The following is a 21748-nucleotide window of genomic DNA, read 5'->3' on the forward strand; positions in this document are numbered from 1 at the left end:
TTTCACAGTGTGCGATGTGGTCCCTGGACAACGCAGAATAACTAAGACTGCGGGACACAATATTGCTTCAACAGCAAAACTGATATCCAAATTTGCTATTTTACCACAGGAATACATCACTCATGAGTTATAGCAGAGCCCTTTCCATTGAATAGCTTCAGTGTTCATCTGGTTGATTTAGCTGAAGAGATAAGACCTAACTTGGTTACATACAAAAATATTGAAATGTTCTTGAATTTCTTAATAAAAAAACAGATTTGAAAGTGTACATGATCTGAAAATATAACTGACTGTTTTGAACCATTCTCTCTTCAATACAAGGCGTACTTGTTTCACTGCTTAGTTTTTTTCTGTGATTTACATAAAAGGACTCGACAGCCTAAATTTACATTGCAAACACATCAAGACATTTGCTATGTAAAATGTTGCTATTTTTTAGACAGACGGTAATTTTCAAATCTAGGCTTTAACTTGCAGATTTCAAACTGCCCAGGTTACTGTAGTACTGATTTCAACAAATACAACAAATTATATTTGAATTTGGTTTGATTAGCAGACAGCCATGAATGAAAACTTTTAATAACACTTACAGACTAACACTCATACACTGATCATGCACAGTATGTAAAAACAGCACAGACACAAAACAGGGAAAGTACACCAAGGATTTGTAAGGTTTCTTCTTTCTTTGCTGTCATCTTACCATCAGGATTGTATTTGATATTGAGACTGTGTGATCTTGACATTGGAGACTTGTTGCCTTTCAACACTGTGAGTATACCAATGGAAGACTTCTTGGTCTGACTTCTCTCCGCCGGACTCTCCCCTGGTGGATCAACTGCATAGGTCTACAAAAAGACCCCAACTCACATGTTTGTGAAATGTTCATTTTTTTTTTGTCAATGTGAATTTGGGCTCAAGATAATATAGACTTTTGAGTATTTACTTGCCATAACTAGCATGAGGCATTTTCTGTCTTTTTGAATTTTGATCAATTGCACTTGCCACAGTCAAACTCTTTTGAAAATTTTGAAACGTCAAACTCTTTATTTATGTAAGTTTCATTACAATCTATGGTATAATCACAACTGTATACAACATGATTACAGTCAAGGCAAAGTTTCAAAGTAGAATGCATCTATGGGGCAGATATTCGTAACCTCAAACTTTCTGGGGGTTCATTTTAAAGCTCTTGGAGGAAGAAAATTTGAGCCTGAAAATTTTCATCGTCTTAGTTTTTCGAAAATCAAACATTTTTCCCCCATAGTGTTAACATAGGGATGGCGGCCATTTTGAATTTCAAATATTGGTAAATTTTAGGTAATTTGTTTCTCTAGTAACAAACTTTACACTGTGACCCTCGATTTTTATTGTTGATTTTGAAAGAGAATGGTTGAAAGTTCCACTGGGGAAAGTTTGAGCAAAAGTTTAAACAGGAAGTTACAGGACCGAGGGCGCACAATAGGGGGATTACTGATGATGCAGCCACTTGCATACACTTTGGGAGTTTTTGATTTTCTCATTGCATCGCTTTGACCTGGTGATAAATTTGAATAATCATGATGGGCACTTTCGTGACATATGCACGTTTTGAAACATGTGTTCTCTGAAAAAAAACGGAACAATGTTTTAGTTTTTTTTCGATTCAAGTTTAGTCCCTATAAATTTTACATCATTCACAAGATTCAATGACAATGAATGCCTTAAATATAGCAAAATTATGGGATTCTGGGACCAAACACGGCACGTCCGATCAGTAGCATGACTTTTTCACATTTGCATAGATTTACGATAATCCAACATTTATAGGCGAAGTTCCTGTTTTAGTCTTTCGCTTTCTAGGTGCATACCTCAACTACCTCAACTCTGTGTTATTTTGAAGGACAGCCTGTGAACGTCACAGAACAGACCGTGTAGCTGTCCATGATTTACCTGTGACTCTGTAGTTCTTGGAGCAGCATGGAGATTCGTCTCGGCCACTTCTGACGTTATCTGGCTCTCTTCATCCAACATCTGAGCGTACCTGTCTACAATGTCGTCAGGGATTGGGTCGGACGGACCATTCTTGTTTTGCCAGGTATGGTTGACGGTTGGAGGAGCTGTACTGGGTCCTGTTTTCAAATAAATACACATGTAGCTTGGAGTGCCACTTGTATTTGATAAACATACCATGGGGATCAAAACTTTTTTATCATGTAGTCTTACAGGACAAAAACTAACATGGTAGATAAAACTTATGTGGTAGATAATAAAAATTTGCTATGATGCGATGGGACTTATGATGAACTATGAAGAATTCTTTAACACAGCATGCGCCCATTTCACAGGGGTGGTGGATAACTAGCTTAATGAATATGATCAGGTTACACTGACAAATTCAAAGTTTGGCATGGTTTATGCTGCAACAGCACAGTTCAAGATGCACTACCACTTGTTAGAAATTATTTCTTCCCATATAATACAAGTTCAGTGTTATTTTATACATTGGAATTTCTTACATGTTTGCTTTCCTGTTTGAAAAAGAATTTTAACTCTTGTTGTAAGAATACACTTACTTAAGACTTTTATTCTTCTTGGCTCCCCATCTGTCCAGCTATACTCAGCTATCATCTCTTTGTAAGCTGGAAACTTGTTGACATCCTTGATGGTCATGATCAGGTGTCTCTGCCGCCGGAGGAAATCCACCGCTTCGCCGTGCGTGATGTTTTCAAAACTTTTCCCGTTGACATCCAGCAGCAGATCGCCCACCCTGATGCCACTGGCCTCTGCTGGGCCGCCCCTGTCAACTCTGTGGATAAGATATAATGAGAGTTCATAGCATTGGGTGAGCCAGGTTTTGTGGGTTTTATCAGACCTCATCCTAGTGATGATGGCCTGTATGGTGTCCATACAGGAATTGTAGTCTCTGAAACCTTTCCACCCCCATTTTTTTTCTCAGATGCCAAATTTTGCCATGGAGATAACAGAGTTGAGCAAAAAATCCATTCTTGCTATGCAGCAATATTATACATTACATTACATTACATTATTAGGGAAAAAGACAATTAAGTAAACAACGATGGTTGGTCTGATTTCTTGTCAAAAAGGAAGCCTCTGATGAAGACTTGAAGGTGAGGTTGTCACACAGCCTTATGAAGACTTTTATTACCTTGATACGTATATTCCAAGACCATATTCTGAGCCACCTCTGATGTTCAATCCAAGAACCTGGTTGTCCCCTGTATGCAGAGTGACTCTCCTCTCGTTTGTTCCACTGAGGATGTGCATTTCACTTCTGTTTGTGTTCGGTGCCTCGTTCTCGTCCACTCTGTGCTCTTTGACGACGGTTCTCTTCAGAGTGTCATACCTGAGTGATAGTAAAGATGTTGACATCATGACAACACTTACAGAATTTGAGTATCTCATCGATATTTGTTGGCTGTGAATGATTTATGTACCAATACAAACACTTGATGCACGAGTTTCCCAATGCAGGTGTTGTCAATACATCCTTCTCAAAATAGCCCTCTCAATAAAATATAAACTGAAACATACAACATACTGTACAAATATTAATTCCCTCTACAAAAGTATCATTTTTGGTCAGATGTTATCTGTACATTTCAATTTTTATTAATGCCTGATAATAATTTAGAATCACTCTTCGAGTCACTGGGAGATACATCACATACTAATCAGACAGTTGATTATGACCGGTCAGTGCCATATTGCTGAGTTGGTAAAAACATATGAATGTCTCAAATTTCAAAACAATATTCACAATATTCATGAGTGTGTATGGATGATGATACAGTCCATCTGTTTCCAGACAGTTTATTGACACACATATATCAGATTACACACTAACCTAATACTGTCCTGAAATTATAATAGACGGATACCATACAAGGTAACAGTTCTGTCAACCACTGTTATTCTTAGTCATAACAGGGACGACAGCTATGTTTGGAATTTATAACTTCTGTTGCACGTATCTGATAGAGTTGTTTTTTATCATTTGAGTGTTGTTGCACTTACAAAGGTTTGTGAATGCTGCCTGTACATTAACACAGGCTTTTACTGTTGACATGCGAATTACATCATGACCTAATGGTCTGTTTTTGTTGAAATCTTGGTACATATATATGAGTATGATTAAAAAAAAAGAGTCCAAACTTATGCACAGCTGTCCATCATGCTTTGATGAAAGAAACTACAAAAATATGGCTTCTCTATACACTAATGGTACTACTATCTTTGATTTTAAAATATGAGAATATTTTCCTGGTCATAACAAGGAATATTTTGCTCCCTAGTCCTGGGCTATAAACAAAAATAACAGCTGTTTTCAGCCTTTACTATGTTAAGCATGGAAGGTATTATTGCTATGAAACACAAGAGATGTCACACATCTCTATTCATAATTGCTGGTATGGCTGACAAAAAAAAAAAAAAAAACGCTGATGAGAATAATTTCTATAAATAGGCATTCAATAGAAAAAACCCAGTACGTGATATTTGACCTCAAAACTACAGAATAGCTGGCCTCAAGTACAACATTTGTACATAATTATCATGGTAAATAAAAACACCGCTACATATGCCATATCAATGACACTCACCAGGACGTTTTTTCCTTGGCAAATTTGAATCCGGGGACTTTTCCGGTGCGTTTGACAATCATTCGGAGACGGCTGCTTCCTTGCAATACCATGACAGCGCTACTGGTAGCTACATTATCAAAACTAACGCTGTTGACCTCGAGTATTTGATCACCGATTTCTAGTCCATTCCGATCTGTGTATAGAACAAGATTGACACTGTAAAATGGCACACAGCTCATTTTGTCTGAGGCAAACGTAAAGAAAGTAGACACTATGAATTCTATTCAAATTCAAATTTACTGATGAAATTAGCTCTAATGTCAACGGTTAGATAAACTTTAATGAAAAATTACAAAATATTAGCCAAAATCCATTGTACTACTGGAATATATATATTAACAGACAACAATTTTTACTTTTTTTTTATTATGATTAAAGATTATAAAAGGTTTGAAAGTTAATATTTACTTCTAACACACACAAGGTTTCCTCTAAGTATTGCACAAAGTGACATACTCCCATGAGTTTATTTCTCAGTTTTGAAAACCATTTAATGGCACACAAGATGCATGCTACTTACCCGCCACTGACCCGTCGTCTATTTGACTGACAAATATTCCCAGTCCATGTTCAGAACCTCCACGAATGCTAAATCCGAGACTGTCGTCTTCTTTGTTAATTGTGACAAGGTGCAGAGTGCCCTCCTGAGTGTAACCATTGTGGTTGGCACCTGGGGGAACAACGTACAAAAATCATCAATTCTGCTGTAATGTGCTTGTCACTCACACCGTAAGCTACACACAACCATTTCAGAATACATCATCAACATGCACTGTATAGAGCAAAACATCCATAACACAAAATAACACATCCGAGACTGTCATCTTCTTTGTTAATTGTGACACAAAGTGTAGCCTGCCCTCCCAAGAGTAACCACATAGTGGTTGGCACTTGGGGGAACGACGTACAAAAATCATCAATTCTGGTATAACGTGCTTGTCACTCACCGAACCGTTTTACACCATACACAACTATAGGTTATTAATTATCCATATCAGAATACATCATCAACATGCACTCTATTGAACAAAACATCCATAACACAGAATGCATTTCAGAGAATATGAACATTTCGTTGCTATACCAACTTCCATTGAAAGTACATATATACAGCAATTTACGCATATTCTTGTGAAATTATTTCTATATGCTAATTTACAATACAGGGCTTAAAAATTTACATTTACTATTCATTATACCATGACCACACTGAGGGACATATCTTTAATAGCTGTGACCACCATTACATCAAACACCACTATACCAAAGAGCATGTACAAAAAATATCCAATGGTTTGCATACAAATATTGCATGCAAGTGCTGGGAGCAATGTTTGATTCTTTGTACCGACACAAGCAGGCATTACACCAACGCCAACGGACTGACACTGACCTAAAACAAGAACTATACCCCCATTTTTGCATTTGATACTTACTGTCCGAACCTTTTGGTGATACGGCATTCGTATTCATAAATCTAGTTTTCTTTTTAGTTTTGGGTTTTTCTTTTGTGGTAGCGGCTTGAAGGGGGTAAATGAAGTGCAATGTAAATTCTTTGTAGTTAAAAATTACAATTTTTTCATTACACCACCCAAAATACAGCTTACAAAATATTTACCACAGCTTGTAGAACATTTTCTTCAGCAAATAAAGATATTTGCTCACACTGTCATCACATTAATCATCGCTCAATTTGTAATTTATACCCGTTCCTTTGAAAATGATAAGTCTCAGCCCACAGTCTGTGAAATTTATTCTGACATGCTCTTCACTTTCAACATGAAATTGATCAATGTATGTTGCCATTATATTCTTGGCTCTGTGCCAAATTAGAATGATCAAAAACATGGTAGATGTCTGGTCTCCCCAGACCATAAAAATACTGTACAGTGCTGGTAAGCCCTACATGACAGGATTACACATTCAATGAAGATGGTCTAATTTATCAGTCGTTTGAATTTGCAGCATGTTTTTCTGTAGGCATGTAGGCATGAAAAGGGTCAAAGGATCAGAGAAAGTATGACACACATCTTCCAGACAGCTGTTGCTGGCCTTATTTAAGCTATTGCATATCTACATGTAATACGCATCAATAATATTAACATCCCATCTGATTACTGGTAAATATAGAAGCCCTATGAATGAATTATTTCTTGATGATTTATACAGGGGCAAGTGAAGTTTCACTGCAGAAATATCAGACAGCTTATTGGTAACTTCTCTGTAAGAATGTTAACTCAATAAAAAGACAAGCATATTGTCACTATGTGTGTAATGTTAAATTCCTAAAATATTGACTCAAATAATTCTTTATCAGGAGTATAACATTGTTTTGTTATCTATGCTAAATTCATGAGCCATATTATTAAAATATTCATTAACATATCTACCACACATCTAAAATATGATTACCACTGGCTGATACTGGGAAATCTATGAAAACATAGACTTCATACAACGTCACTTTACCTTTTCTAATCAAACTACATGTATTGCACAACGTTAGTACAAGTGGCATGGAACAATGTACAGTCTCTGGGAAATACAAATTTGAGCAAGTATACCCCTGGCACTCTGAAGAAATACTGTCAGAGAAGGGTAAAACGTTCACCCTAACCATAGATACAAACGGCAGAGATAATGACACCCTACATCCTTATCTGCAGCATTTTACATGGATTTGAAAGTGCCCTGGGCCACAAGCCATACAAGAAAGATTCTCATCGAGTTCAACACAGCACTATTCAACTCAATCTAGCGTGGGCGTGCAAAATATCGGTTACCTGATAACAATAATCTGTTAGCCTGAAGCCATATCAGAAAAAACACTTTCTATTGAAAGGTTCCTACTTGTTTTAGATCACATGATATGAACTCTATACCTAGGATCACAAGGGGTGAGACACACTTTAGGTCTTAAATGCTAAAAATAATATTCCTGTATACAGTACTACACTGTGATGAATTCTAAATTACCTTTTATACACTATTCAGTACCTTTCAACCTGACAATTGATTTCTGGATGGCAATATGCGGAACTATGTTTTTGTCTTGGAGTCTAGTGAAGCTTTTGTGGGAGTACATAATTTCAGGCACATTTTCTAAACAATATGGCGTGTGTTACCTATTCTGAACACACTTTTCCAATATTACTAGACCTTACTGTGAAAGTGCTGGAATAATACTGGTAGTTATTTGCTTTTAGCAGGCAATAATTATCGCTGTGAATTCATCTGTAAATTAATTAACTAAGAAAAACTCAACCATTCAATAATTTTTCAACTTCATAATCTCCAAATGAATGCATGTGTCAACAGCAATATCAGGGATGTCATCATGATCATATTTATCATTATTATTAACATACATGTAGATTTGAAGATCACTTTCACTATAATGTTTAACTAGCTGTGAAAAGAGTTGTGCCAGGAAAGAGAATTTCCTAATATGAAAAAACAAACAAAACAGATAGTTGAAACATTCTACACAATCATGATATTGTACTGTCGGGTAAAATTTATGTCAAACAGAATTATCTTGTTTCAGTGTGCACAGGAGTGCTCTTGAAAATATTTAAAAGTCAACCAAAGAAAGAGGTAATATTGAAACTACCAGTAGAATGAAATCATGGATTTTTTCCATAAACGTAATGAGACTGTAGTGATTTTGAAAAGAAGAAATGATTGCACTGAGATACTAACAATAGCTACTGTAGCCTGGATTTTACCGTACATGTATGCATATTGGAGTGTTCTATCATTGATATTTTCACCATAGGTATTTCACCATTGTTACTGCTGTGTCATTGGTATTCACCCACATTTCAATCTCATTTGTCACACAAGATTGAACATCAATGAACTTTTTTAGATGTAATTGGAATTCTCAATTGCACTTTAGCTCGTGCTAAATACCTGACCTCATTTCACCTTTGGTGAAATCCTATTTGCAAACTCAAACCATTTTACCAAGTTGAGATGTACCCCATAAAACTATAATAAGTGTAATTTTATCTAATCTGGCTGAAACTGAAATCATTGTGTCTTCAACAGTGCTGTACTAAATTATTTTTTTAATTTTCTGTACGAGAAGAAGACTCCATTATAGGAGCAATGGAAATACATACAGTAGTTTTGACAATTATCAATTTCTGATCACTCTCACATGAAATATTTCATGGTGTCATGTATCCTAGAGGGTTGATACATGTAGCTGTACCATTTTTATCATTTGTAATTTTTTTGTCCCCCTATAAATTTCACATTTCCTTACCCTATCCCAAGTACACAAAGAAGAGCCATATACAAACTTGTTACTTTGTTACATGTATATGTAGCCTGAATGTGGATCCTCTGCTACTATTCTGTTGTTCTTGACAATACCTCCAGACTTTAGTTATACAACATAAATATTGGATACTTCAGAGCTCTTTTACAAACACTGACACTTCATGAGTGCTTCAGTGAGTGGAATAAAATTAAATATTGAAATATCAGAGGTTCCTTACAGAGCTTGGTATACCTGGTTGTTGAGCTCACCAGTGTCAACCTCACTGGACACTTGTGCACTACTTTACTCATTTCATTCCAGACATACAATGATGATATTGGTCTCAATGTTATAACACTACAACTGTGCATTAGTTTGAGAAGTGGTTTCAAAAAAATACCTGACTTTGATCATCAAATACAAAAGCCGAGCCGTAAGCAATCTCTTTATTACATACAATTTGTGTTGAGTGGGAAGTGACTGGAAGACAAAGAGCCATTTTGATAAGGACTTTGCTTTCCTCTGCTGTTCAGTAGTCAATTCATGTTTCAAAGTACAGTGGGGTAAATAATTCTAAATACAGACTTAAGAGAAGACAACTGTTGCTATGGATTTTATTTGTTGAACGCAAACTTCTCTGGTTCAAAGTGTTATGGATACACTTTCAACTACATGTAAATTAGAGTTCTATCACCCCTACCCCCCCCCCTGCCTCCTCCCCTGGGGACAGACATTGTTGCTAGCCCCTATGGTTCTATGAAAAGCTACTGTCATGATTGAAGGCCTTGTGACAAAAATGAGCTTTTTATGTGAATTTATGTCATGATACGGTATGCTGGGACTTGACTCTTCAATCTTTTTGCTATTCATCATAGACTTCACTTCTTTACAATACACAAAGCTGCAGTTGACATGAAAGACAGGTGAGTTGATTATTTTAGGGGGGTGGGCCACTGCGTGATGAGACAGTCCATTTTAAACTGAATTATAACACTTGATATGTTATAAGCGTTAAACCCACTGACTTTCTCCTAGGGAGAATCACAGTGGTGGTACAGCTCCCTGGTAATTTGTCATTTCAATACACTGTACATGTAGGTCTTCTGACTCAAAGATATCGTTTGTCAAAAGACTAAACAGACCAGCTGAGCGCCCAAACCTTAATGACAGAATGAGACCGATACGCTGTCAACAGCTACTGTCCTATCCCTGCAAATATTTTCATGATATTCAGCGCTTTGTTCACAAAATTTGATTATCTGAATAACTGGCTGACAGTTGCTACGGCAGCACAATACTGTTGATGACAATGTTGTCCCTGATTGTATAAGACATCCTTCAGCGTATGGCTTGACAGGTTATTAACGTTTCCTGTGTGGATTTCATAAATGCGGGACTTCTGTAGTGTCTTGTCTGCTGCATTCAATTCACGTAATAGACATACCTGTGACATTACCTATGAAGGTCGTTTCTATAGTTGTGAAAAGAAAGCAGCTGAACAACCAGGAGAAAGCAACTGTAATATATCATTCTGTTATTTGATGTTGGATTGGTGATGTGGACCATTGCAACATGCAAAAAGTTAAATATAACAGCAATCAATACAATGTACAAAAAAGTACATCGAGTTTCGTTAGCATTTACTTAAACAAAATTATGTCACAAAAAATGTTTGACAAGAATTTGACAGGAAGGTTTTCATTCACAGGGGATGAAATGTTATTTTTAATAACAGACAAGAGCACGCAACATCCACTGGTACATGATTGTACACCGTGCCATCTTTGAACCTCAAGTGAAATACTTATGAAATTCCAACTGTGAAATATACAAGTATCTCTCTGTTACATGCACATTTTGATATGCATATAAATCAATAACCTTAGGTACTGTATATGTCAGCGTTGGCAATATATAAACACATTTCTGAAGTACATTTATTTTGTAGATTGTCTATACAGGAAATGTTACTTGCTGAAAAATTAGATAAATAAATTTTAATATGTATTTATTGATCAATAATAGACATATGATGACCATGTACTGATCTCATATTATAATTTATGAATGTTTACAGTAACCAATAAGACGGTGATATTCATTGGCTGACTATTGATCTCAGTTTCATTGCTTTATATTGCTCCATTGTGCCATTCCTCTTTCGATCACAGTTTTTAAACATAAGCGGAACATTCACTCTCAGATTCTCTACAACTGCTGGAATTCCGGAATGCCTACTTCTCTGAAGCAATTCACTTCGGAATGACATGGAAACTCTATCTGCATACATTGGAATTTCAAACCGTGGCTTTTCAGCCGTCTAACAAATACAGACATGAAGATCTGTGCATGCCATAGACGTTCTTTTTTCTCAGCAAGTTGATGGTAACTGAGTAAATGTCTCACTGATGAGGTTTACAGTTTAAACTAACTGCATGTTATGTTTACTTCGCATGTCAATATTACTTGATGAAGAGATTCTGTACAATGAAAGGAGTGTACATTATAGATCCCAGCAAATATAAGGACAAGGATGTCATTATATATATATATATATATATATATATATATATATATATATATATATAATATATATATATATATATATATATAGTTTGCAAACGTGAATTTATCAATCAGGAGAATAGCTTGCATAAATTCAAAGTTATTATTTAAACTATTCATTATCATATTGCTTTCTATGGCACAATAGAACATAGTGTTCTCCCTAGACATTATCAAAACATTGGCGAATTTGCAATAGGAAAGATATGGAAATGATGGTGTATTATTTACACACCTTTGAACACAAATTTTTTAATGTATAAGCTATTTAGAGAACTAGCCCACCGAATTAGAAACAGAGAAAATGGTAAAAATAGCAAAAGGACAAAAAGGAGCATATTTTTATACTTTCATTCTGTTTTGTCAAATTATTTCATAAATCGATCACTTCACTGCTATACAACAACACTTGGTAGGGGGTGCTATCTTTTGACAACAGTAATATCATTCTAGACCAATGTGACAGTCAGCCACTACTCTTATTATCTGGCAACCTAGGTGGTCATGTATACTGTATCTTACATGGCCTGGCGGACGACTGCAACAATACCTCATTTGGTAAATGCAAAGACTAACAATGGTTGTTTTAAAAACATGAGTATTTTTTTGAAAAAGACTATCCCCAGGGAACAGTTTATATCTGACAATTGACTGCAATAATCCACAAGTCATGATGTAGGTATAAAGTGAAAGCTACATCATGACATGATTAGTGAAAGTTATGATTACAATGAAAAGTACATAAACAACCATTGTGCAATAACTGAATAGTTAGTTGGCTTCCTATCCTAATATACATTGGACAACAATGGTTGATAGTTTTGGACTTTGGTTTAGCAAAAAAACTGCTAACATCTTGCAAAATTCTTAGAATAAGTGGAGTTGTTATGAAATTCCTATTATACAAATGGTAAAATAAAGCCCCATAAAAAAGGCAATTCATATATTTTATTTTTAGTTGTAAATTAAAAAATTATGCCAATTTCATGCAATTGCTTGCAGCGACTTCATCAGACTAATTTATTTACAATTGGCAATTAGCTTGCCATATATGGCTGGCTTAGATACTGAGTGAAGTTTGCGTTCATGATACTACGTTGTACAAAAAATTTACCAAGAAATGTTGTGATACAAACAAACTGCAACCAAATTGATCTGATATTTATGATTTTGGTGACTATCTGTGTTTGTGCCATGAGCAGGAGAATTAGCAAATAGGAACAAATTGCATTCAACAGTCTTTTTAGTATGGCAGGCGAACTACTTCGGTGAGTACCCTGCTGTCTTCTTGTATGATTACTTTGATAGACAAATACAACGAAAGGGAAAATCTGGTTACACTTTACCAGCTTACTGTTGTCAACAAAGTCCGTACCTAAATCAGAGAATATCTAATCAGCAAAATGTACCACACATCAAAGTTCTATTCTCATCTGCTAGTATTGTCTACTTCAGAATTGTTAAAGTAGGAATTTTTACTGAGAATATGTCTTACCTGGATAAGTCACTGATAGATCATCCTGTCTTGATGACATGCTCTCATGATGGGCTGGTTTTCTGTGCTGTGGTTCTTTCTGAGGAATTAAACGGTGCACGGTCATCACGCTTTTCTGGGAAGGTGTAGGGGTGGTTGCCCTTTGTTGCCGTGGTTGAGATGGTGATGGAGGCTGAGCCGGCCTGGGACTGTAAGCTGCTCTGTTGGTTATGCCACGAAATGATGCGTGCTGATCGTACGGGTGGGCCATTCGGTGATAAGGTGCTAGCCGATCAAATTCCATCACATCGACCGGAGGAATTATGTTGCGTATTTCTCGCAATAAATCCAATTTCCTGGGGGTATCAAGGCAGTTCATCAGAGCAATCATCAACGAAGCAACATCCTTGTAACTGTGGTACTCCCTTAGCACATCATGCAGGTAGCTCCTTTCGAGGTCGGATAGAACCAATCGCGACCTCTCATGAAACTGACGCAGGTAGAATTTCCGCTGACTATCGACTCGACGGAAGGACATATTTGGTTGTTTTCACATGAGGTTATGATACTAGCGGGCTGTGTGTGATAGTAAACAAGGTATACGATAGGTCAATTTCCGTGATCTTCCCCGTCACATCTTCACACAAGTTCTCCACTTCTACGAAGAAATAAAAAGACAAACATGGTCTAGATATGTCTACAAGTCAAAATTTTAAAATATGTATATAAAAAAAAATTTGGATATTAAAATCATTTTCTCTTGATAAACATGAAAATGTAACGATCCTTAACTGAGCATTGGTAATAATTCTGATGCATAGATCTCTCCCCTCTTGTCCTGATCACAATTGCTCGCTCAATCAACTTGTGGAAAAAGTAACCTTTTTCCTGCCATGTTCATCCACTGCTATCATGTCTGACAAGTTGGTTTAACTCAGTAAGGCATAACAATCCCTAGGCCCTACAAAACTAAAGCAAGTCTGTTCCAACTTTTTCAAGACCCGTGAAAACATACCTACAGAAATATATACTGTATTACATTTATGACCAATCTGATTAAAATTAGATGTAGAGTACGGCATCTATACTTACTGGTACACAGTATTCTCCTGCTGTCGCCTCGTAGTGAGAGCGACAACAAGAGAATACCGCGTAAGTATAGACGTCGCCGACTCACCGTACTCTACATCTGATTTTAATCAGACTGCCTAATGACTAGCAATCTTTTATGCTGATTTTAATTACTGGACTTAACAAGAGATAAACAAAAGTTTTTTCACCGGAAACCTTTGTAATCTACGGTTTGGATGAGTTGGCATAGACTCTTCTGAACGTCTAAGGTTTGGATATAAAACTTGCCACTGTGGCTATAATATCTGATCATCATACACTACTAATAACAATTTTCAATACTGCTGAGTAATTGCTTGACTGCACACGTTTCAAGGCTATACAAAATGAAATTTGTTCAGTCCATAGTACATATAAGGTGACGATGATGAAAATAATGATGATATGAATGATGATATCGAAACAAATTAGAAAGCATCCGTCAAACCCCACCAAGGTCCTTCACAAAGACCTGCCAATGTAACAGACCTAAGACACTTTTCAAATGCAATTTGACACGTATTCCGCTTCAACATGTCCGTACTTATACCGGTATTTAAAACTTCAATTATATAATTTACCTATTGTTCTTGGATACACTTTCATTCTGTGACTGTCTAGTAACAGTAGTATCCATTCGACAATTATGAAATTACAGTGCGTTCCATGTAGAAAATAGAAAAATACATGTACGGTAGATAAAAACATTAAATATATAAAATAATAATGAACCTCTTCAGACACAAAAAATGAACAGAACTTGGATCATAATATTATTGTATATGATATACATACGATATTGGCTTAACCCTTTGCAAGGTTGTTGATAAGACAAAATATTATATTTTCTATCACAAAAGATGAGGCACAATCTTGATCAAATCATATATTGTTATGTCACGCAAAAAGATGAGTATGAGTTTACACAAACGAATCACCACAGATGGTATAGATGGTATGAGTTTATATAAAACCATCTGTCAATCAGATTGCAAGCTGTACGCTGGTGATAGACTACACTGCACAAAACATAAACCTGAGAACAATTTGTTCATGAATAAAATAAAATGAGATCTACAGAAATAGAGTTTACAGTAAATGAGCATACAAACATAAGGAGTCTTTCTGTGTGACACCATGCAGACCATGCAACTTTATTGTACTTTTGTATTCAATTGGAATTTACAATTGAATATCGAATTCCTCTGTTTTGACTATATTTTTTGATCAAATAATTCAATAAAACATTTCAGCCTTTCCAGTTGTGATTGTCCCTGTCTCCAAAGGAAAACTGTTTTGCGTCACTATTCACATACAATTTTTAGCTATTACTTGTAAAATGTAAAATATTTTGGCTTTATAAAATACTTCTTTACACATTACGTTGACCTAAGACCCTCAAACAACATTTTCAATGATTTGACTAATATTTAAAAATTCTGTTTCATGCATCCCATTAACGAACTGTTTTGTCCTTGTCATGATGCAAAACAATGACAAAATTACATTTACTAATGCAATTCATGACTACACTCGCTCAGCTGACTTGCAATTTTCGAATCAGTGAAAACGCAGGAAACAGTGAAGTTTTGGATATGTCTTCATGATGATTACAAAAGACTAAACTTGTTTGTGATCACCCATAATGACATAATTGATCACAAAACTTTTACTTTGTATATTTTAGGTGATGTATATATATATATATATATATATATATATATATATATATATATATATATATATATATATATATATATATATATATATATATATACATACATACATACATACATATATGAGGAACTGCAAGTTTTCCTATATCCACATTGTTTTCAATTCGACAGGTACAGAACAGATTGTCAATAAGGTTGATCGTGAATTTGTCCATTACTATACAGCATGTTAAGGCAAATGCAAGATACAGTTCACAAAATGACACTGATGAAACGATGCCAAACAGCTGACAAGCAGTCACACGTACAACTCAGACCAATGGGCCAGGTAGCTCACTTGGAATGCCCATTACAGTCACCAACAATAGGTAAGGTTTTTGTACACACTACAGTGTAGATGCCAAAAATTAGCACAACAATAGTTAAGTTTTCAACAACAAAAACCCTATTGTTGCCCTAGGCTAAGTGTCCACCTTAAAAGGCACAGGAAGAACAATCCATTCTTTTCAACAGCTAACATGAATCTATATTGAGCACGCTGGCCAATCTTCTTGTACAAAAAAGAAGGCAAAAACTCGGTACACATTGAATCTGGAATTGTGAGACAATTTCGAAGTTGATAAACATTCGACGTTGTGTCATTCCTACAGGAATGACACAACAGCTCGAGCCTTTTGACCGTCATAACAAACCGAATACCTATCCCTGTTACAATGCATTGCTCTCGAGTCGCACACCATACCTGTACCACCGTTCTAGATTATCAATATGCAAAACAGGGCCGTAGCCTACACGGCTAAAAATAATTCCCTGGGGACTACACTACACGATGCAGTCTGCGCATTAACTACACACGTCTGGTGATGAATTAAACGTAAAATTTACACAAGGTCTTTTAAATTTCGAGTATTTCCGATAATGTTCATGTATTGAGCGCATACGCTGACTGTATTGCTAATACCTTGAGTGTAAAAAATACAATTTCAAAATTGCCACCGTTTGCCTTAGAATTTTATCAATATTTCATAAAGTGACGCTCTGTTGACAAATTTTCCTTTGTGACAACCGGCGTTATATTTCAAAGCGTCTAATTCTTTCAGACTAATTTTTTGATAAAAGAGTGGAAGAATAGTCATACCTTATAGTTACAAGTGGCAACTTCGGTAGCCTAGACACGGCGTCCTCTTTTCGAAATACCACTTGAGAGACTCGCGGTCGATCTGTCAACCACTTTGTTGTGTCACATAGCTATCGAGGTCATACAGAACCACTTCTTTGTTTAGTCGACGATCCAGAAATGAACGTACTTCATTGAAGTCACAAATAATCCAATTTCTAGACAAGATTTCCCCACAAAAATATGTATCAGACGCCGAAACCTCTCAGTTGGAATCCCTTGATTGAAAACAGTGAAGTGAACGATGGCGGAGATCCAAGTTCCTACGTCACGAAAATTAATGACGATGATTGGCTGTCAGGTAGGTCAAAGGGGAGCTTCATTAGGAGGAGAGAAAGGTATATTCCACGAACATCTGCAGGAAGTTCAGGTGTTTTCTTGTTGTCATAAACTTGTATATATACTTCTTCTGCTGCTGCTGAATTCATCCTGGAGATGCTTGTCAGGGGATATATAAGTCCTTTATATGATTAGATGTATTTTGGTCCGTAGTTTCACAGGAATGTTTTCAATAATCCCGGGACTTGAAGAGTACAGCAGTTCTGACTCAGAGGACGAGGTGGACGATCCGGGATCGCCGCTCAGTTTCTCTGACCAGGGTGCCTCACGTACCGCATCCAACGCGACTGTCGACACAGAAAGTGCACCACCAAAGGGGATATCTAGCTCAATATGGGAGGTAAAGTCTACATTAACAATTCGACAAGTACTATCGTCACTATCGAGATGCATTCATTTTTCAGTTGAACTCAGAGAGAGAGAGAGAGAGAGAGAGAGAGAGAGAGAGAGAGAGAGAAAGCTTCTTACCACCTGGCAGTGATTTTTTCAAATGAATGTGCAAGATCAACTCCACAAATATCACACAATTTATGCACACTGTCTGTATCAGATAACGGTGTGATTGCGAGGGACTGTGATTATATTTAGAGGTGACTGACACATCCCTGAAAATCATAGCACAGGCATTTGACTCAATGCAAACAAACCGTCACTGCATCAGTGACGGTTTGCTTTCATTGAGTTGGATGCCTGTCATATATAGTAAGACTGAAGATTGATGGACCCAAAGAAATCTTGTTTGGAATTGTTCGTAACCTAGAGAGTCCATTCATACTGTCACTTTTATTTAGAGCCCCCCCCCCCTCCGACAAAATCCTTTTTAGTTTACAAGTAAAGGTGTGTCCACTAATTTTCAGTCTTCCCGCAATGGCTAAAGATGATTTTAAAGCATTAGGCTCTCTGTCCCTCCACCGTGGGCTTGACAATGAAACCAGCAAGACAAATATTCGATTTATTCATATAGAAATTCAAAAAGCTTCAACAGCGCCGAGAAGAAGCGTCCAATGAAAAAATTCCAGATTACAAAAGGCAGAGAAGGAAACGTCACCGAAAACGAAAAGACCATGGAGAGACTAAGACTGCAGAAAAGGATTGTCACGGATCAAAAAGAAGGAAACATTCTGAGGACGGTGATGCTGATACGGGTGATGGTGATGCCAACATGAAAACAGAGCACTGGAAAGACCTGAAACAGTATATGGGCCAGTTTGACAGATTCAAAGGTACAGATCAAGGCCACTTGGCACCCAAGGTGAGTGTGTTTTGTCATGGGAGTAGGTATATCTCTTCTCACTCCATAACTTCATTTAACTTAGATTCAGCTATTCAGCTTTAACAGGCTTGATTTGAACTGTGCACTTTAATAAATCATCACAAGTTATGTCAGGTTTTAAGTTACAACATCATCCATAGCAGTTGCTTGTAAAGTCCAGATGGAAGAGTCATTCAATGTGCTAAGTATTTGTCTAATATTATTTTTGATAATCATCTGGCATATTTATAAGAATAAGATTGGAGTTTGTGAAAAATGAATTAATGGACAACTTCTTCAACAACCTGTTGTTTTTCTTTCATATCTGTAGTCCGGTCTGGAGAAAAAGATTGATGAAGCCATAGCTGAAGGAGAGTTTGAAACTGCTGAAACACTCACTGAACAACTTGCCCAGAGAGAGCTGGGTGAAAAAATTGCAGAAGCGGCTGATGCAAGGGACTTTGCAGCCAGGAAAAAGGTGAAGTGCTTCTTTATTAGGTTGAAGATTGGGGAAGGGATGCTGGTGTTACTTGTCATAAGATATGGAAGGGGAGTGTAACACTTGCACTATACCATGACCCCAATTATAGACCATGTTTAATCCAAAATCAGACATTCTAGATCAACTACAACACATGGGTAAGCAGGTAGAATGTGTTACAGAATGACATATAGGGGTGTCAGTCACCAAGAAGGCTGCAGTTGTAAGCTCAGTGATGAAAGTAAAAGATGTACTGGTGGAAATGCCATATGAAGTTTATCACAAAAAATGGTACCATGCAAAAAGCTTTAGCCTGAATAGTTTTGAATTTTATGCATTATTTTCATTATTTTATTTTCAAACCAAAGATCGCTCTTGTATATGTGCTAGCTAACTGAGTTGAAGGACATGTATAGAAGTATCACTGCCCACTGATTTGGATGATGCCAGCCTACACTTTTAAACTGGTGCCACACTCGTAAAATGGCGCCCCCACGGAAAAGTAAAAAAAAAAGTATTTCATGCCCATACACATTGTAATCATCCAAGAAACAAGCATGATACCTTTACTTGGATGCACCCACACGATGGCTGAAATTGTGTTGTCCCAATCTTTATTTTCTCTGTTACATGATTAGTTTTTGCAAATGGCGGGAAATTTTTGAATTTACATGTCACTCTGGACACTTACGACAGTGTTATACACTTTTCTAGTCTCCAATGGGTCTTATTCAAAGAAAACTCTTGGAAAACTGAGGATATTTTTTAAGATCGGTTCATTACACATTCGCAGCTATTGGGGCTTTAATTATGGTAGACACCATTTTTGGACCTTTTCCAATATTGCAAACCAAACCCCTGAAAGCCATGCTCAGATGAGTTGGGTACAGGCAAAAGAAACCATTTGCTATATCATAGAGGGCGCTATCTGCTCTTCTGAAGAGTTTGTATGTCATAGAGTACTAGTTTTCTCTCAATCGCGATCAAACTCACAGTGAAATGGAACCATTTACAGCCATGGAAGGCAGAGATTCGACTGTGACTTTGTACCATATGTTGTCACATCAGTGGCACACAGACACTTTTGCTGTAAATGTTTTTAACTTGTTTCAAATATTGGCAAATCTCACAATTGCTACATCAAAAAATTCAAGTGAGACACTTTTTAGTGAAGCTGGCACAAATTGCCCTTTTCAATAAACATGCCAAGGAAACATCATTCGCTAGTGGTAACAATAGAACTGGCTTGTCTTTTTTTAGGAAGAGGAGGACATTAAAGCCAAAAAGAAGAAAAAGAAACCAACTTGGACATTTGAAGCTAAGCAGAGATGGGAAATGAAAGCAGCAATGTAAAGTTTACGAGTGTTCCAATTTTCCTGGTGAATGCCCAGGGTATTGGAATGTAGAGGAGCGGTCAGGCTTCAGGAAGCACCTATGTCTTGCGCCATCATGGTGTAAACAAACATGCTTTACTAGACTTGTGTATACAAGGAATGTTCTAGTGGTTCACTCTTTGGAAGAAATTACCGGCTGATTGTAAGGTCACCAGTGACTCAAAAGAAACTGTTTATGATTTGTAGAGAGTGAAAGATCATCAGAAAATCCTTCAAACAAAACTCTCTGAAAACAATACTGCAGGAGAAAGTCAACAATTCAAAGAGATGAACACCTTTTTATAAGCAAATTGATCTTGTTGCTTGCAGTGATGTATGTCGACCATGATAAAATTTATTTGCAATTCAATGTAACCATTTTGTGTGAGACAGAGTATATTAAGATTACTTCACCAAGCAACAAAACAAATGCTCATGTTGTTATTTTTGGAACTTTTAGTACATGCATCATCTCTTTAAGTCATTTCTCCAGGTTTGTATTATGACTGGTGCTGCAATCCTATTAATCAGGTGTACAGATGTGCTCGCTCTTTCTGCTGTATGGCTTTTAATATTTGGTGAGGACAAAGGAAGGATGAAGAAAATGATCTGATCCCTACTCAGATTTTAATCTGACTGTCTTTGCTGCAGCTTCTTTACATTATAAGGCTTTAACCAATTTACTGTTTTATGGCTATTTCCTAGATGTCTACATAAAGAGCCCACTGAAAGATAACTTCCTCAGTCCAAGCTGGTCCTACAAACTGGGAAAAAAGATGGGTAATCAGGTATTATGGAAGTACCAAAAGTACTGTAATGCTTGAGTTTCATCAAAGTAGCTCACATGAATGGGGCGTATTTTCTGGGACTAGGCAAGGGATATTGTCACCAAAGAGTAAATGAATGAGCAACATCATGGCTCTGTATAAAATACTGACTTTTATTACAACAGTTTAAATAGTTTGAGTTATTAAATTACAATATTTATAAATCAAGCAAAAAACAAGGTTTGCTTTTCTTGTTTTGCTGCATTTTGAAGAGGTAGCGGTCATATAAACTTGTAAAGTGACCAGCGTGATGTTACTTATCATGTAATTAAGCCACATATCTGGTAAAGTTAAAATATCACACTTGTGTCAATCAATAAATATAATAAAAATGTTAGGAACAGATAGATGAAAGATGTAAATAATGTAAGTTATGATGAGTACTTTGCCAGGCAAAAAGTGCCTATGTGATATGCCGTGCTATTTGTAAGTTTACGATGGAATATGCACATAAAAAGGATTCAGTGCAAATATACATTTGTGAGTGAAGTTGTAATGGGTTCCACATGAAAACTTTCAAAATTCAAAGAGTTTTACGTTGCACCACCCACTGTTTGTCAC

The 21748-nt window shown here is 36.5% G+C and overlaps 2 protein-coding genes across 10 annotated transcripts in view; one reads left to right on the forward strand and one right to left on the reverse strand.

Moving 5' to 3' along the window:
• The window catches only part of LOC139120205 (PDZ domain-containing protein 7-like), a 36116-nt gene extending 18934 nt beyond the window's left edge, over window positions 1-17182 (reverse strand). For 3 of the 9 annotated variants that reach the window (XM_070684397.1, XM_070684392.1, XM_070684391.1), the window contains exons 1-9: window positions 16877-17157; window positions 12974-13610; window positions 6080-6163; window positions 5164-5313; window positions 4602-4776; window positions 3149-3346; window positions 2556-2788; window positions 1933-2111; window positions 704-848 (exon numbers count right to left, since the gene is read on the reverse strand). In XM_070684397.1, coding sequence (XP_070540498.1) covers window positions 704-848; window positions 1933-2111; window positions 2556-2788; window positions 3149-3346; window positions 4602-4776; window positions 5164-5313; window positions 6080-6163; window positions 12974-13490 — 1681 coding nt within the window. In that variant the 5' untranslated portion in view covers window positions 13491-13610; window positions 16877-17157. Of the gene's footprint in view, window positions 1-703; window positions 849-1932; window positions 2112-2555; window positions 2789-3148; window positions 3347-4601; window positions 4777-5163; window positions 5314-6079; window positions 6164-12973; window positions 13611-16876 lie in introns of all 9 variants that reach the window. The other 6 variants (XM_070684400.1, XM_070684398.1, XM_070684395.1 and 3 more) reach the window with 5 other exon arrangements.
• Window positions 17183-17254: 72 nt separating this feature from the next.
• LOC139120207 (protein FAM204A-like) lies at window positions 17255-21366 on the forward strand. The gene is made up of 4 exons (XM_070684403.1): window positions 17255-17594; window positions 18219-18506; window positions 18838-18984; window positions 20248-21366. The coding sequence occupies exons 1-4, from the start codon at window positions 17382-17384 to the stop codon at window positions 20338-20340; spliced, it is 741 nt and encodes a 246-aa protein (XP_070540504.1). The 5' UTR covers window positions 17255-17381; the 3' UTR covers window positions 20341-21366.
• The last annotated feature ends 382 nt before the right edge of the window (window positions 21367-21748 follow it).

This window comes from Ptychodera flava, chromosome 20 (assembly GCF_041260155.1).
Source record: "Ptychodera flava strain L36383 chromosome 20, AS_Pfla_20210202, whole genome shotgun sequence".
Taxonomy (NCBI): Eukaryota; Metazoa; Hemichordata; class Enteropneusta; family Ptychoderidae; genus Ptychodera; species Ptychodera flava.

Bases quoted from the DNA above. Each gene is read 5' to 3' on its own strand.
- LOC139120207 (XM_070684403.1), top strand. From the start codon at position 17,382: ATGATTAGATGTATTTTGGTCCGTAGTTTCACAGGAATGTTTTCAATA. The intron at 17,595-18,218 runs GTAAAGTCTACA...TTATTCATATAG, and splicing joins TATCTAGCTCAATATGGGAG to AAATTCAAAAAGCTTCAACA. The intron at 18,507-18,837 runs GTGAGTGTGTTT...TCATATCTGTAG, and splicing joins AAGGCCACTTGGCACCCAAG to TCCGGTCTGGAGAAAAAGAT.